Raw genomic sequence first — 16,666 nt, forward strand, 5'->3', positions numbered from 1 at the left:
TCTTAATTCGACAAGTCGATGACTAATCTACCACATATTGATGTTCTATTTATTAAAGGTCTGTCGCTAACTAATGGATTGTTATACACACAAGACGAGATTCGAACTCCAAATACTTGTCTAAATAGACAAATAAAATGACCATTCAACTAATCTAAATTGATTAAAATAAATATTAATTATTTTTAATATATTTAAATTGTAAAATATTTATAATAATAATTATTATATATATTTTTCATCTAAATTTTAATAAAAATTTTTTATATAATTTTATGTATTATCCCGTGCAGGACACGGGAATATACACTAGTTATTGATATTAAATTAGGATAACATTTTTGTCATTTTTTTTAACTATATCTTTTTCCGATAACATATACATATATTTAATGTGTGCTTTTATAATTTAGCATTTTAAAAGTTTTTTTTATAATAATTTTAATTTTAACAAAATATCATATAATTAAGGCTATGTTAATTTTGAAATGATGAAAAAAAAACTTATTTGACAAATTTAAAGGATAAATAATACATTAATATCAATACTAAAATATGATATAAATAAGATCACGTTAATATTAAAATAAAAAAATAATGATCTAATAAATTTGAAGAGCGAATAATATATTAAAAAAATAAAATTAATTTCTTAAAAACAATAGAAAAATGACTAAACATTGTTGAGCCGCTAGTTATAATAATAGTAATTATGGTAACATAATCATACTAAAAACCTTTTCATATATAGTACAAGTGAATAGATAGATCGTGCACTCTATATTATTTCTCTACTTCTTTTATTTGACACTGGTGGTGGTGTTGCACTATAGTGCTATAGCGCTATTATGGAGTCCTTTTTGGATAAGAAAATAAAGGTCCTAGCTACACAAACAAGAAAACACTTAAATTATTTGATTAACAATAACAACCACCTGACACACTAGATTTGTTTGACGACAGCAACATTATTGGCATTTGGCAATAGACTTGACATATTGATGCAGGTTGGAAAGGCTTGGATTGGTGCGGTAATGGTACATTAGAGGGACCATTCTAGCAGCATTCAAGCAGAATTTGGTATATGAAGATGAAAATTGGTGATCTGTGCTCAACACTACTTGTCTATTGAGACGTTTCCATTCCATTGAAATCAGCTCCTCAACATGCTTTTGTGCGTCTTCAGCTGAAACCTCTTGATGTTCTCTCATGTAGCACTCAATGTATGACCCATCAAACCCCGTTTCATTTTTGTTCTACATTCATCATTGAAATGTATGCATGTGTTACAATGCAAAGAGAATATAAAATACAATATGATGAGGACTAGATATTATTATAGATAGAGTTAATTTGATTTTACCTTGTATCCTTCTAAATCATCACTAAGTCGAAGGATTTTGGCCACGGAGTATATAATGTTTGGAAAGTCGTCAAAAATTGCTAGAGATTTGTGTGTTATATTTTGATGCAAAAGGAAAAATGCATGGACAAGCACCACGTGCACTCCTGTGCTTACAACTGCATGCTTCAGGTACTCCTCTGTCTTTGGCAGTTCACCAGAATTCAACCAATGTCTCTCTTCCAAGAACGCATTCGATAGTCGTATCCACTGTTATTAATACATAATATCAAAAAGTTAGAAATATTATTTCTTTATCAAGTTATCTATATTTTATTTTATTCTTAGTTTAATCAATTAAATAAAATTTATCTCTTTTTATTAGTAATTATTCATATATGTTTAATGATAAGTGGTCGCAAGAAACACATCATGAAATAAATAACTCTTTATTACCGAATTTTTAACAGTATCTATGGGATTCAATCCTTGCTTTTTGTAGACTTTTTCAGCGAAATCGTTGGTAATTTTATAAAGAGCACGCAGACAAATTTTCATGAATTCTGGAAGCTGCTCTGTTCCCACCAATTCCCACCTGAATTATAAGAGATCAATTTGTTATCGTTTGTAATTAAGCATTGACATGGACTTTCAATTTTTTAATTTGTGTGTTCATAGTTCAACAAATTAAAAAATAAGTTAATCTCGCACGATTTAAATAATCATTTCTTAAAAATAAACTGATTTTGTTAGTTGAAATGCCAAATAACATGTAGTTTATTTTTTCAGGTGGAGACAATTCTAGTCACTTTCACGTAAGACTTTCTTTTCTTAAAAAACGCAAACAATCATTAATTACTTCCTCACTACTCTACAATAACACTGCAACCATCCTCCACAGAATCTAAATTAATTGTAGAAAATGAATATGATGATGATGATGTGTACCTCTTGACCGCATCAGTAAATAGAATTAGCTGATCCAACGTGCCATAAACATCGAAAATGTCATCAATTAGGTATACTAGCGAGATGCATTTCGTGAGCTCAATCCTTTGCTCTGAAAAGCTCGGATCTGTGAAGCACGCCATGGGCCACATGTACCATTTTAGAGCTTCATACCCTCCAAATGTCGGCTCCTTCGACATAGCTTCCCCTTTCCACCATCTATCAAGGGAACATATTTGTAAGTGGCCACTTAGATCTTATAGCGGTTATTATTACGAAAAATGTTAGAGAGTCATCAAAACTTATTATTTAAAAGTGTAAGATAAAGTCTGTTGTTGGATTACTAAATTAAATAAATTAAACTAAAAAAATTGAGTTGACGGATAGATGATTTACTCGTAGAACTTACTTTGAAACTTGAAGGGCTTCATGCTGGTTCATGAGCCTAACTATGGAGGAATTGATTTCTGCAAGTTCCATAAAACACACAGATTCCTTGTCGGGCTTGAAATTCCTAAGCAAAATGGTTTTGTCCATGAATCTAGGCAGGTTGTGATGAAGTGGTTGCTGGAGAGAGATTGCAACATATTGAGCTTCATGATGATGATGATGCCTTGACTGCAGCCATGAATGAAGAAGCTCGCGGCAGAGGCGCCCCGAATCCTCAAGAGAAATATCTTCTTCTCCAATGCTTAGCTGCGCTGCTTCATGTACCGCTATGAGACTCTTCACATCTTCACCATATGCTTCTCTCAACTGCACTTTGTTCTTCTTCAACCTCTCAAATATATCTGCACAACGTTGATATTATAAGCTCTCTCTATGAATACATATGTTGTTTGGCTTATTTTTAAAATAAAATTATATATCTAAATTTTTTTATAAATTAAGTTTAATTAAGTTAAATAATAAAATTTAAAATAATATATTAATCATAATTAATTTTTATTATGTTAAACTAATTTAATTAAATTTATTTTAAAAAAATTTGAATATATAATATTATTTTTATTTTTAATGTGTATTTTATATTATATAACAACCTGCATTAAGGGAATAACCTCCTTGTCTGAGTAAACGGAAGGAGAGTGCAACATTGTCAAGTTGATGGCTTTGGAAAAAATCAATGGGATCTGTGCTCACTATGAAATGTTGCTTCTCAAGTGCAGCTTCAATGTCCTCTTGAAAGTGGTGTTCAATGCCAAGCCTTTGGATTAAGTCAACCATGTACAAACTCTCCATCGGATCCTCGCTAATAACTTTCTTCATTACTTGCTTAGCCTCCTTCAGCATTACAGTTTGATTTGCATATAAAATATCCTGAAAATGCAAAACAGTTTAAGGGTTTTATTTTGTAGAATAATTTTGATGGAGAAACATGTTGAGTTGGATTAATTTGTTGAGAGCTCTTACCATGATGCAGTTTGTGCTTTGAGTAGCTTGGTGTATGTTACAAATTAGAATTGAAGCTTGGCAGTTATTAAGTTGAATAGTGATGGCTTACAATGAGAGTAGTAAAGACAATGATTCAAGACATTAATGTAGCTAGAGCTACTTGCATTGCAATTTGCTTGGTGAATTTGGGAATGTGTATTCATATGAGGGTCCCCATATTTATGGGAAGCAAAGTCTGCTGATTTTCCAACAATCTTGAGACACCGGGTGTGTGAAACTGATCAATGCGTGTATTTTAAACATGCATGTTTTTATCATGGATACTAGTTTGGTGCCCGCGCTGATTGTGTATTTAACTATTTATCATATTATATATATTGAATTATTATATATATATAAATATATAAATAAATTGTAAAATGGAGTGATATGATTTAATAATAATAAATTTCAAAAATAATAACTCAAAATTGACTCTACCTAAATATTATTTCGTATAATTAATAATTAGTATAATGTATACATTAAAATATTTATTAGGTCCATAATTTCGATTTATAAAAAATTCATCCAAATAAATAGTCTAATTTATATAAAGTATATTAATAAAATAATTAATAATTTAAAAATATTAGTCAACGTTATTGCACATATATCATTTGAAAAAAAATTGAAGGATAGTAGATTTTTGTATTTAAAAAAAAATTAATATTTAATAAAAAATTTATTCAAAAGAATTATAAGCTTTTTGTTACGTCAATTAAAAAAATAATTTTTAAGTTGATATGTCATAGTATGAATATATAATTTATGAATAATTTTTGTAGAGATATAATCATTTATGGTAGTTCTTTTTATTAGTTTAAATTTTTAGAAAAAACAATATCATAATATAGTATCAGAATTCTATGTCATAGTATCATTCATACGAAGATAATATTATAAATGTTTAATTATTTTGCAGGTCCATATAGTTTCACCGAATTTTCAATTAAGTCCCTATACTTTTTTTCTTTTTAATTGAGTCCCTATACGTGAATTTTTTTTTCAATTAAGTCCCTGCCGTGTGTATAACATTAAAGTTAACAGAATATTCTTAATAAAAAACGAATATTCTTTAAATTTGGTTGGAGTGGCTAGCTAGAGAAACATGCATTATTTCAAAATACACAAATCACCCCTTGCAATTTATCACAAGTAAAAAAAGAAACCCTAACGTTCTCTGTGGAGAATGCGATTAAGTCGTCCTCTGCTTCCCCTCTTTCGGGCCGTCGTCAACATCCGTCGCTGGGGGCTTCTGCAAGGAACGCTTGGTGGTTCGCCGTCCGTCGCCACCTTCCCTGTGAACCGGTCTGTTATACTCTGTTCCGTTCGGAGGTGGTCAGCGCGTTTCCCGTCGCCGTCTGTCGCGGTGAAGCCCATCACCGTCGCTGCGCCGTATCGATCGGAGTCTCGTAGCACCTGGCCTCCCGTCCCCGCATTGTGCGTCTGCTCCATCTCCCTGCACTCGAAAGTTCTCTCTGAAAACAGGTCAGGAAAAAAAGCTTCTTTTGTTAGTTTTAAAAGTTGATGTGTATGCTAATTTTATTTTATTTTTTTTATAAAAATGACATTGGTTGAATATCTATTTCTGGGATTGATTTTTGGATTGTTTTGATAATGGTTGATTTAGGATTTACAATATGGATATCTCTATGCATGGATTTTGTTAAAGGGGGAATTGAAATATAAATTAATTTTGCTAATGATAAATTGTGTTTATTCTTGAATGTTGATTGTTGTGGCTGTGATGATGTTTTTTAAATGGATTATGTTTCTGTTTTTAATACCTGTAGTGATGGGGGACTCAGATTTTACCATAGACATACATCATGGTGGCAAGTTTATGACAAATCTTGAAGTAACACTAACCATTGAAGACGTGAAGCTTCTCATCATGATAAATCTTTTTTGTTACTTCATGCCTTAATATCTGATTTCATATCATGTTATGTGATGCTTTGCGCCCCCAATTTGAGCTAGGATTAGTGGATTACTCATTGATCCCTTTATTGGGTCTGCTATGCAAGCTTCAATTAGTTTTTCTTAACCATGTTTGCTGGTTTTGTGGAGTAGGAAAGAGGCAAAACCTTTGTAGCAATGAGCAATGTGATTGCTCTTTACTTGTGGTGTTTGTTATATTTTCTTATCTTTTGTGTAGTCAGTTAATTGATCAACATAGTTAATGATATTTTAGATATGATGATATTCCAACCTTTCTTCTTCATCTTGGTGTCCCATTTTAATCTCTTGGCTTTTGAGGAAGAATTGATTGACTGAGATTGGAAATAAGGAGAAGCTGAATGTTTTAGGGGTGTTCTATTCGTATTGTGTTATTTTTTTTTCAGTTTTTTTAGTTATTTTTAGTTCCTGTCTCTTAAGCTGTGAATTCTTAAGTTTTGTGAATTTGTAGTTCAATTTCAGTTTTGCTTAATTATTTGCAACTTCTGTTTGTTTCTCAAATTATATTCTAAATTTATATTCTAAATTTTGTTGATGGCTATGATCCATGGATTCTTCAAAATTAAGGATGTATTGTATTGCACTCGTATCTTTCAAAGAGTATTTGAGCCAAGGGAATTGGAGTTCTTGATCCTTATATCAGACAAGGCATATACAAGGAATGAAGTTCTGGATATGGTAATATATGTTTTCCTTGTTTAGTACTACTATCTTAACATATATGCATGCATTTATAGAGAAAATAAACTGATATTTATTTGTTTATTTTTGTCTGATAAACCCTTTCAGGAGAAGTTGATGTTGAACACATTGCACTTTAACATGTCTGTTCCAATAGCATATGTTTTCATTAGAAGGTTCCTAAAGGCAGCACAAGCAGACAGAAAGGTAGCAACATGCTTGATAAAATTCATAGTTAAAAACTCTTATTTCTCTTATTATGATGATGATCATTGATATGGTTAAAATTACGAACTTGTTAATTGATACTTACTTACGAGTTTAATGGTTGGTTTCCACCAGAAGGCTGGGTCAGGGAAACTTATAGGGGTGCATCGGAAGTACTGTTCTTCAAAGCACAACTACACTGCAAAATGTGAAGCAACAAATTTTCTTCTTGATAACTCATTGTTGTAGCAGCCACATGTATAGCTAGCTATTAACAAAACAGCCACAACTACAAACTTGACTTTTACTTGGGTTGCATATTTGGGGAATCATAGATTTTATTTCTAGGATCATCCCCCTCTGATAAAGCTTTTTCTTACTTCTAAATTTACTTTCATTTAGTCCCTTTACTTTTACATTATGTTCCTATGTGGGAACATAACTTTGTCCAAATTTGTATTTCTTCTTGTTCCATTCAACAAAATAATGGAAATGATTGGTATAGAAACAATTTCATTCATTATGAGAAGTATTTCATTATTGCTCTTTGCCCAACATGTATAATGTAGTGTTTTTTTTTTTAACAAAATGTGTGTATGGTTTAATTCATGATTACTCTTTAGTTGACAATTCAAACAATTATCTTGAAGATAATCCATGAGCATTGATCGGAAACTTGTGTCGAATTCAAGATGCAGCAACTAAACCGAGCAATTGAACCATAAGAATTTGGGCCAATTATTTTAAGAATGCTCATCAGCTCATGTATCATTTGAACCAAAATATATTACTAGAGAAAAATGTTTTAAGAAACTCATATTTGTACCTAGATTGATTAAGGGTACACAAGCAAATATGATAGTGACAAAATAAAAACGATTATAGGAATATCTTTTATGTTGTATGTTGTAGAATCATTAAATAGGGATTATAGGAATATCTTTCATAGAATATTTATAGTTTTATCGAATTTTTAATTAGGTCTCTGTGCTTTTTTTTTTCTTTTCAATTAAGTCCCTAAGGGTATATAAGTAATTTTACAATTTACTAACAGTTTTTTGTCGTTTAACGTTAACAAGGACTAAATTGAAAAAAAATATATATATAGGGATCCAATTGAAAAGAAAAAAAGTATAGGGACCTAATTGAAAATTCGGTAAAACTATAAGGACCTGCAGAATAATTAAACCTATTATAAATTATTAGATCGTTTTACATATATTTAACCATTCATAATATTATTTTTTTTATAAATATGTCTTTATGTGAATATTTATCTTTTAAAAATGTCTATTTTAATCTTATTACAAAAATATGAGACAAAAGAATTTTATAATTTTTTATTTTATTTTATATACTCATCGTTTCTGGTTAATTATATGTTGTACTGATAAGTTATGCTTTTTTTTAAAGATAAATGTTATTTTATTAATATAAAATAAAAGTATTTTCATAAGGAAGTACAAAAGAATTGGGTATTTCTATTTATCACCAACTGTGACTGAAAAACTAAGAGCTTAGAAAAGAGTAAAGTAAGAGTAAAGAAAATTAGCAGCATCTATCAGGTATGGCTCACGAGTTCACGCACTAAATTGCTGGCTTCTTTCACTATCTCTGGTCTCAGGCTTATTACCTTCTCAAAAACACACTGATTCCTTGCTTTTCAAGTGCTCCAACACAGCGCCACTATGAGGAGGGTCTTTTGTCTACCGTCGAATTGAACCGCTGCCCAGGATAAGACTCGTTGCCACCAATTGAAAAAGGTCTCTTCTTCTCTCATCCATAGGTCAGGGGTTATTAAACTTAGGCTCCATATTATTAAAGACAGGGGGCATTGGAACAAAGCATGAGAAATTGATTCAGCCTTCAACATGCATCTTGGACAAGTGGCAGGAGTGGATGCGAACCGGCTATGAACTTGTTGCAACACTGGAAGCTTTTCATGAAGACTTTTGCATAGAAAAACCTTAATTTTATAAGGTAATTTCAATTCCCAAATGCTATTTCAGACTCTGTTGTTCTGTATGTTCTAGGGCCTCAATGAAATAGGAGAATGAAAGAATCCATAATAAGCAATTTTGTATCTCTATCTAACTTCATATATACCAGATTTTGTCCAGCACCAATTAACTTCATCCTCCTCCTCTGTTGGTTTGATTGAAAAATTTTTATTGCATATATCAACTAACAAAATTGACTCAATCATATTTCTATTCCATCTTCTATCAGGATTTAGTAACGCACTAACGTAATACACTTGCAGATTTGGCGGGATTGTGAGTGCATTTTGAGGGACATTAAGGGGCACTGGTGGTGGGAGCCAAGGGTCATGGAAGATGCGAACATTAGTACCAGAGCCTATTTTCCATAACAAGTCTTTCTCGATCACTTTGCGCCCTTCAAGAACATTTCTCCAACCCACGACGGTACGCTTTCTATCTCTGCATGTAGGAAATCTGTATATCTGAAATATTTAACTTTGAGCATTCTTGATAGAGTAGAATTAGGGTATTTCATTAAACGCCAACATTGCTTGCCCAATAAAGTCAAATTTTGCGCCCTTAGGTCCTTGATCCCCAGCCCTCCATCTTTCTTCGGTCTCGTCATTGTGTCCCATTTAACCCAAACCATTCTTCGTTCTGCGCCTTTTTAACCCCACCAAAATTGCGAGAGCATGCTATGAATCTCAGTCAACAGCGTGTTCGGGAGCTTGAAACAAGAGAGTGTATAAATAGGAATCGCCTCCCCACCGCTCTCAATAGCGTGTGCCTGCCACCTGATGACAATAGACTTCTTTTTCAACCCATAATCCTCTTGTGAACTTTATCCTTGATAGCTCCAAAAGTTGCTTTCTTTGATTTTTGAACTATAGAGGGCAGTCCCAGGTATTTGTCTTGTACTCCGATATGTTCAATATTTAGTGTCTGAGCAACTGCTAGTCTTGTATTCTGAGGTGTGTTGTGACTGAAAAAGATAGTTGACTTATTCAAATTGACTTTTTGCCCACTGAAACCCTCATATATCTCTAACAATTCTAGAATACTTTGGCTTGTATTAGGTGCGCTCTTGTAAAAAAGGATTGAATCATTAGCAAACAAAAGGTGATTAACTGTTTGGCATCTCCGATTAACTTGAACTCCTTGAATTAATTTGTTTTGCTCTGCCTTGTGTAGCAAGAAGGAAAGCCCTTCTGCACAAAAAAGAAAGAGATATGGAGATAGGGGGTCACCCTGTCGGATGCCCCTATTTGACCTAAAATAGCCAAAAGGTTTACCTTCCACAACGACAGAGTAAGAAACAGTCGTTACCAATTCCTTAGTCCAGTTAATCTATTTAGCATCAAAGCCCAGCTTATCCATAATATACCATAAGAAATACCATTCAACCCTATCATAAGCCTTGCTCATGTCTAGTTTAATAGTCATCTCATGCTCTGCCTCACTTCTCTTATTTTTCAAATAGTGCATACATTCGTGGGCAATTAGAATATTATCTGAAATGAGTCTACCTTTGAGAAATGCACTCTGATTTGGGCTTATAATTTTATTCATAATACCTTATAATTGATGCATCATAACTTTAAAAATAATTTTATACATAACTGAAGACAAACTGATCGGTTGTACCTAAGTCATGTCACTAGCATCTGGCACCTTTGGAATCAAACAAATTTGAGTATGATTGAAGCTTTTTAGAATTCTGCCACTGTGAAAGAAACTTCTCACTACCTTAAAAACGTCACCTCCAATTATATTCCAAAAAAAGTGAAAAAACTTAACTGTAAATCCGTCATCACTAGGAACACTCTGAGTATGAACACTAAATGTAGCCCTTTTGACATCGTCCATAGTTACTGGCCTTTGGAACCTACGGTTCATGAAAACTGTAACCATAGGCTCCAAATCCTCTAAGTATAAATTCGGATCAGCTGAACAAAAAGAAGTAAAAATATCGCAAAACAAAAATTACACTTTCGGTCCAAAACAAAAATTACACACTTTTGTAAAAAAATAAAACAATAAAAGAAGTCAAATGTATATTATTGATCATAAGCGCTGTTTATAATTAGTTGTCCCTCTTTAGACCATTTTATATTTAAGTAAAGATTTTTATGTAAAAATAGTAAAAAATAATTAGATTACTATGCAAATGAATGTTCACCCTATACTTATCCGTACGATTAGTAAACGTTATTGACCTCTTATTATATACATAGGTGTGAAATCACAAAATTATTGACCAAAAACAGTATGACAAAAACGTGTTTCGTGAGGCAAATAATGTAAAGGTTTCTTTAAAAATATCAAACCAATACGACGGTTTCTTTAAAAGGTGTCGTATCTATTTGACTATACCTTAGCTTCAAGAAACTAACTAAATCATAACCATATCTATATTATCGTATTGTGAATTTTAGTACGATTATATTATAATAATTAAGATGATTATAAGTATTATTAAAATTAAAATTATATTTTTTTATATAATAACTTTTAAAAAACATTGTTTAATAATAAAAAATATTATTTTAATTTTAATTATATTTTTTAAAATATTATAATAATAATAATAATAATCATAACATAGACATACTTACAGTATCACAAGGAATTGAAGCTAACAAGGAAAAATATATCACACAGAGAGAGAGAGGGGTTTGGAACCGAGAAGAGTACTATCGATTGAAAAACGAATCGTTCGCAATTTTTGTAGATCATCTCCCGGATGATATCTCAAAAAGGGAATTGTTCCACTTGTTCAACTGGACTGGACGTATAAATGATATCTATATCTCACAAAAACAAAAACATGGTAATACGTACGTGTTTGCATTCATCAGGTATACAACAAAGGGTGGAGCTTTGAAGGCCATTGCAGAGATGAACAGAATGAGGCTAAGAGGGAAGATTGTCTCGGTCAGAGAAGCTAGGTATCGCCGCAAGAATGAAAATGAGAATAGTAAGAGGCTTCAAGTGGCGGGTGATGCTCAGAATGTTGTGAAAATTCAAACTCAACCTGAGGATAGCACGAGGTTTCTGGAGAAAAATGTTAAAGAGATGAGTAAGGAAAGGAAAAAGGAAGATCCACATGGCAACGGGTGGACGAAGAAGATAGAAGTTCCGGTGGCAAAAGTAAACCTAGACTGGCTACAGAGGAGCCTTATAGGCGGGACGACAAAGGCTATTAACTTCTCATCTCTAAAGTCTATGATTAGGAAGAATCTGCCTCAAGTGGTGCAAGTGCGAGAACTAGGACCGTACAAAGCTCTCATGACATTTGATAGTGTCTTGAGTGCAGAAGAAGCCTACACATTCAAAATGAACAACATGCTGCATTTCTTTCATAACGTATGGAGATGGGATGAGGAGGAGCGTAGTGAAACTCAAAGGGTCTGGCTAGAATGCTTTGGTGTTCCATTGCATACGTGGTCAGCAGAGACGTTCAAGGTTATAGGAAGCCAATGGGGAGAAGTGATTGGATGTGACGAAGCCACAGAGTCCTGCCTCTCTTTTAGCGTCGGACGGGTGCAAATTGATACATGTATCATGGACGTCATTCACGAATGGATCCATGTCACAGTTGGCACGAGCGGGTTTGATGTTATGGTTAAAGAAGTTGGTCGTGAGAGTTATAGTGGGGAGTGCAAATTTGAAGCAGTCGGTAGCCTGTGCCTCCCTAAAGCATGTGAAATGGTTGCTAGCAGCTCTAAGGCCATGGATGAGGAAGAAAGCATAGTTCCGACGGCTGAGTTAGTGATGGTGATGCCAAGGGAGGAGGAAAGGGATAAGGGTAGAGTCGTAAATTCAGAGGACATTTTGAATGAATGGATTAATTACAATTCCGTTCAAATGCGTGTAGTAAGGGAAACGAATGATCCCGAATCAAAGGAAAATGAGGAATGTATGGGAAATAATGATTTGAGTGTTAATGATGCAGAGTTTGAAAAAACAATGAGCTGGGATTACAATAATAATAAGAAGCTGAAGAAAAAAGGCTGGCTAAGGAAAAAAGGAAACCAAGCAGGGCTTATTATGAGGCCCAATATGAATTATTGTGCAAGCTGTGCCAAGACAGTATGCTTGGGCCTCAATCCTTCAGCAACTAGCCCAACACGTACTGCCCACGCTGAAGATGCAACAGGAGAAGGGCTGCAACCTCTGGGTCGGGTAGGAGTGATCCGGATTGAAGCCCTACCGGATCCTGATCCGTGCGCCGCGCTGTAAGAGCAAAGGAAGGGGCAGCTCTCGCGGATTGATGGCGTGACAAACTCACGGATGAAAGGCGACACCGAAGCCGGCGAGGAGAAAGGTCTGAGTGGTGATCATGGTAACCCAGGCAGGGGCGTTGCTGGATCCGTGACACTGGCGTCAAACTGCGACCAACGACCTCCCATGGAAGCTCAATCTACACCGGGGTTCTGTCCAACACCGGCGATGGCGTCGCCACGCTCTCCCAGGAACGACGAGCCTGGACCAGAAGTAGAGCTGCGCTGCTCAGCACCTCAGGGTTCTGACGTCGGTTCAAAGGTTGGCTTGTTGAAGCTTTCATATGATGTACCTGGGAACCGGTTGAACATGGTTGCTGAGGGGGTTGACAGAAGTAGTGGTGGGGCTGAACTTGCTGTGGATGCTAGTGCTGATGATCCGGCGAATAGCGACGGGAAGGGCAAGGAACGGGAGGAGCAGATGCTGGAGAATAGGATGACGTGGGAGCTGGCTGTTGAATCAGGGGCCGTGCAATATGACGAAGAAGATGATATCATGGCAATCCTTCAGGAACAGAACGAGGTCTTAGCTCAGAAGAAGAAGTTAGCAAAGCAGAAAGAGAAAGCACGACGATGCAGACCAAAAATCTCAAAAAGGTGTGTAAAGCAGTTTTAAAATGATTTTTAGCGCTTGGAATATTAGGGGGTTAAGGGGTGTTGGAAAAGTGAGTATGGTGAAAAATCTAAAAAAGAAGCAAAAGTTGAATATGTTAGGATTGATTGAAACTAAGATGCAAGTCGTAACCAAGTTTGACGTAGTTCGTATTTGGGGGAGCGATAATGTTGGGTGGGAGTTTGTAGGATCGGAAGGCTCATCTGGGGTCTGGTGTTAATGTGGGATGACATGCAATTTAAAATGAATAACTGTTACAAAGGGGAAAGATGGATATGTGTGAAGGGAGTGCTTTTAAAGAACGAGTTTAACTGTGCAATTTGTTTGGTATATGGTGCTCATACTAGAACGGAAAAACTAGCTATGTGGGAGTAACTGAGCTTTGTAGCTGGGTTATGCCAAGATCCGATATGCTATATAGGGGGCTTTAATGAGATCATACAGGTTGGAGAGAGGAAAGGGCAGGATAGGTTGCCAGCATCGGCAACAGAGTTCAAAGATTAGGTCCAAGATATGCAACTAGTGGACTTACCGTTGAATGATCGGAAATTTACCTGGTTCAGAGGCCGCTCCTGCAACCAGATTGATAGGGTCCTTTTGAGGGTAGAATGGCTTGAGGAATTTCCGGAAATTCGATTAAAAGGTGGACCGAGAGGGTTGTCTGACCACTGCCCAATTGTAGTGGAGAATTCCAAATTCAGAGATGGTCCACGTCCTTTTCGGAGTCTAGATTCTTGGTTTACACATGAGGGATTCTTAAGAACGGTTAGGGAGGAGTGGAGGAATCTTGGAGAGCTTGAGTTTACAGAAAAGTTGAAGGCTCTAACTCTGCCTTTGGGGAGATGGCATAAGGACAAATTTGGTGATATAGACAAGAGGATTCAACGCTTTGAGGAAGAGATAAAGAAGTTAGATGAGATGGCTGGAAATGGAGTTTATGATGGTACAGTCGAGGCTAGAAGAAAGGCTCTGGTAAGCTATTTCAAGCAGTGGTATGTGAGAAAAGAAATACACTGGCAGCAAATGTCGCGGTCCAGGCATGCGAAGGACATGGATAAAAACACAAGGTGCTTCCATCACTTGGCGTCGGCAAGAAGGAGGAATAACAGAATTGATGCTTTGGTAATAAACGGAAGACTGATAAGAAATCAAGCCCGGATCAAAATTTCCATCAGAGAGTTCTACAAGGATTTGTATCGTCAGGAGAGATCGCTGGTTGTGGGGTTTAGGGATGGTTTAGTAAATCAGATTGATGAAGAAGAGGCAGTAGCTTTGGAGAGGGTCCCAACGATGGAGGAGGTTAAAGAGGCAGTTTGGGACTGTGAGTCATCTAAAGCTCCAGGAAGCGATGGTTACAACATGAACTTCATTAAAAAATGCTGGGACGAGATCGGCACAGAATTCACGATAGCTGTACTAGACTTTTTTCATACATCAAGGTTGCCTTCTGACTCGAATATCACCTGGGTGGCCCTAGCACCAAAGTTCACTGGAACTAAGGAGATTAAGGACCTCAGACCGATTAGCATGGTTGGTTGTGTTTATAAAGTAATCTCTAAAGTCATGGTTCGAAGGATGAGAGCAGTGATACCAGGTTTAGTTGGTGAGACGCAGAGTGCTTTTGTTAAGGGTCGGAAGATACATGATGGGGCACTTATCGCGTGCGAAATAGTACAATGGCTAAAGATGAGGTAAAAGAAAGCAGTGATTATAAAATTGGACTTTTAGAAGGCGTATGACAGGGTTGAGTGGAGCTTCGTGGATATTGTACTTCAGAAGATGGGATTTGGTTGGAGGTAGAGGGAATGGGTGAAGGAGTGTGTTGGTACAGCTTCAATGTCGATCTTGATAAATGGCTCACCGACAAAGCCATTTAAGATGGAAAGAGGTCTGAGACAAGGTGATCCACTATCCCTATTTTTTTTGTACTTGTGGTTGATGTCCTACATAAGATGGTAGGGGAGGCAGTCAGGAACAAATAGATTTCACCCTTGCTGATTGGTAAGGATAATATAGTGCTATCACATCTCCATTTTGATGATGATACTATACTATTCTGTCCACCGGAGGAGGAGACCATTAGAAACTATGTCAGGTTACTAAGGAGTTTTGAGCTGATGTCAGGGTTAAGCATCAACTTTGATAAGTCAAGCTTAATTCCAATCAACTGCGAATCCCCATGGACTCAAGACATGTGTGATTTGTTGGGATGTAAGGAGGCTAACCTTCCGGTCAGATATCTTGGTATTCCTTTAGGTTCGAACCCAAGGCAGGTAAGTACGTGGAAACCGATAATTGATAAAGTGGAGGAGAAGCTTAGCTTGTGGAAGGCGAAAGTACTCAATAAAGCAGGTAAGCTAGTTCTTATTAAAGCTGTTCTGAATAGCCTGCCGGTCTACTACTTGAGCCTGTATAAAATGCCGAAGGCAGTGGTAGAGAAGCTAATTTCACTACAGAGAAAATTTCTATGGAGTAAGGAGGAAGGTAGGCATGGTATGGCGTTGGTTAAGTGGGAAGTAGTTCAGGCTCCTAAAAAATTGGGTGGACTGGGAGTAGGTGATGCCATGGTCAGGAACACAACCCTTCTTTTCAAGTGGTGGTGGCGGTTCTCAAAAGAGGAGTGTCCGTTAGGAAGAAGATTGTGTGCTCCTGCCACAACCTGAACCCCAACGTTGCAATCGCAGACACTGCCTAGTAAAGGAGGTCCCTGGAATGATATCTATCAGCTGCAGATCAAAGACTGCAATGTGAGAGATAAGATGATTGCTGGAATGTCTATGGAGGTGGGTGATGGAATGCAAACCCGGTTCTGGGAAGACACTTGGCTACAAAGTGGGACGTTAAAGTCGAGTTTTCCGAGACTCTTCTCTGTTTCAAACCAAAGAGGATCGGTCATAGGGGAATGTGGGTTTTGGGACGGGTTAGAGTGAATTTGGAATTTCCAGTGGAGGAGAGAATTATTCCATTAGAAACTGGAACTAGTGGATCATTTGCATGAGACCTTACGGCCTGTAAAGTTAGCATGTGATAACCAGGATAGAGTTTTTTGGAAGTTTGACAAGCAAGGGATCTTTTCAACTAACTCTTTTGTGCAGGTGATGCAAGCAGAAACAATCCCGGAGGACATATCCAGCTACAGTTTCACCAAAACAGTATGGAAAGGCTTGGTTCCGCCACGAGTGGAGTTGTTTGTCTGGTTTGTTCTGATAGGCAG

General features: G+C 36.0%; 1 protein-coding gene across 1 annotated transcript; it reads right to left on the reverse strand.

The window, feature by feature from the left end:
• Positions 1-757: 757 nt before the first annotated feature.
• On the reverse strand, positions 758-3,884 carry LOC107622335 (neryl diphosphate diphosphatase, chloroplastic). The gene is made up of 7 exons (XM_016324199.3): positions 3,704-3,884; positions 3,334-3,610; positions 2,700-3,081; positions 2,291-2,509; positions 1,799-1,937; positions 1,364-1,612; positions 758-1,256 (listed from the first exon to the last, which is right to left on the reverse strand). Exons 1-7 carry the CDS (start codon positions 3,704-3,706, stop codon positions 969-971), a joined length of 1,557 nt encoding a protein of 518 aa, XP_016179685.2. The 5' UTR covers positions 3,707-3,884; the 3' UTR covers positions 758-968.
• Between the last annotated feature and the right edge of the window lie 12,782 nt (positions 3,885-16,666).

Source organism: Arachis ipaensis, chromosome B10 (assembly GCF_059453495.1).
Source record: "Arachis ipaensis isolate K30076 ecotype BB chromosome B10, ASM5945349v1, whole genome shotgun sequence".
Classification (NCBI taxonomy): domain Eukaryota; kingdom Viridiplantae; phylum Streptophyta; class Magnoliopsida; order Fabales; family Fabaceae; genus Arachis; species Arachis ipaensis.

Coding starts and splice junctions, on each gene's coding strand:
- LOC107622335 (XM_016324199.3), bottom strand. Junction 3,082..3,333: donor AGGTTATTCCCTTAATGCAG/GTTGTTATATAA, acceptor AACGTTGTGCAG/ATATATTTGAGAGGTTGAAG. Junction 1,257..1,363: donor ATGATTTAGAAGGATACAAG/GTAAAATCAAAT, acceptor TGATGAATGTAG/AACAAAAATGAAACGGGGTT.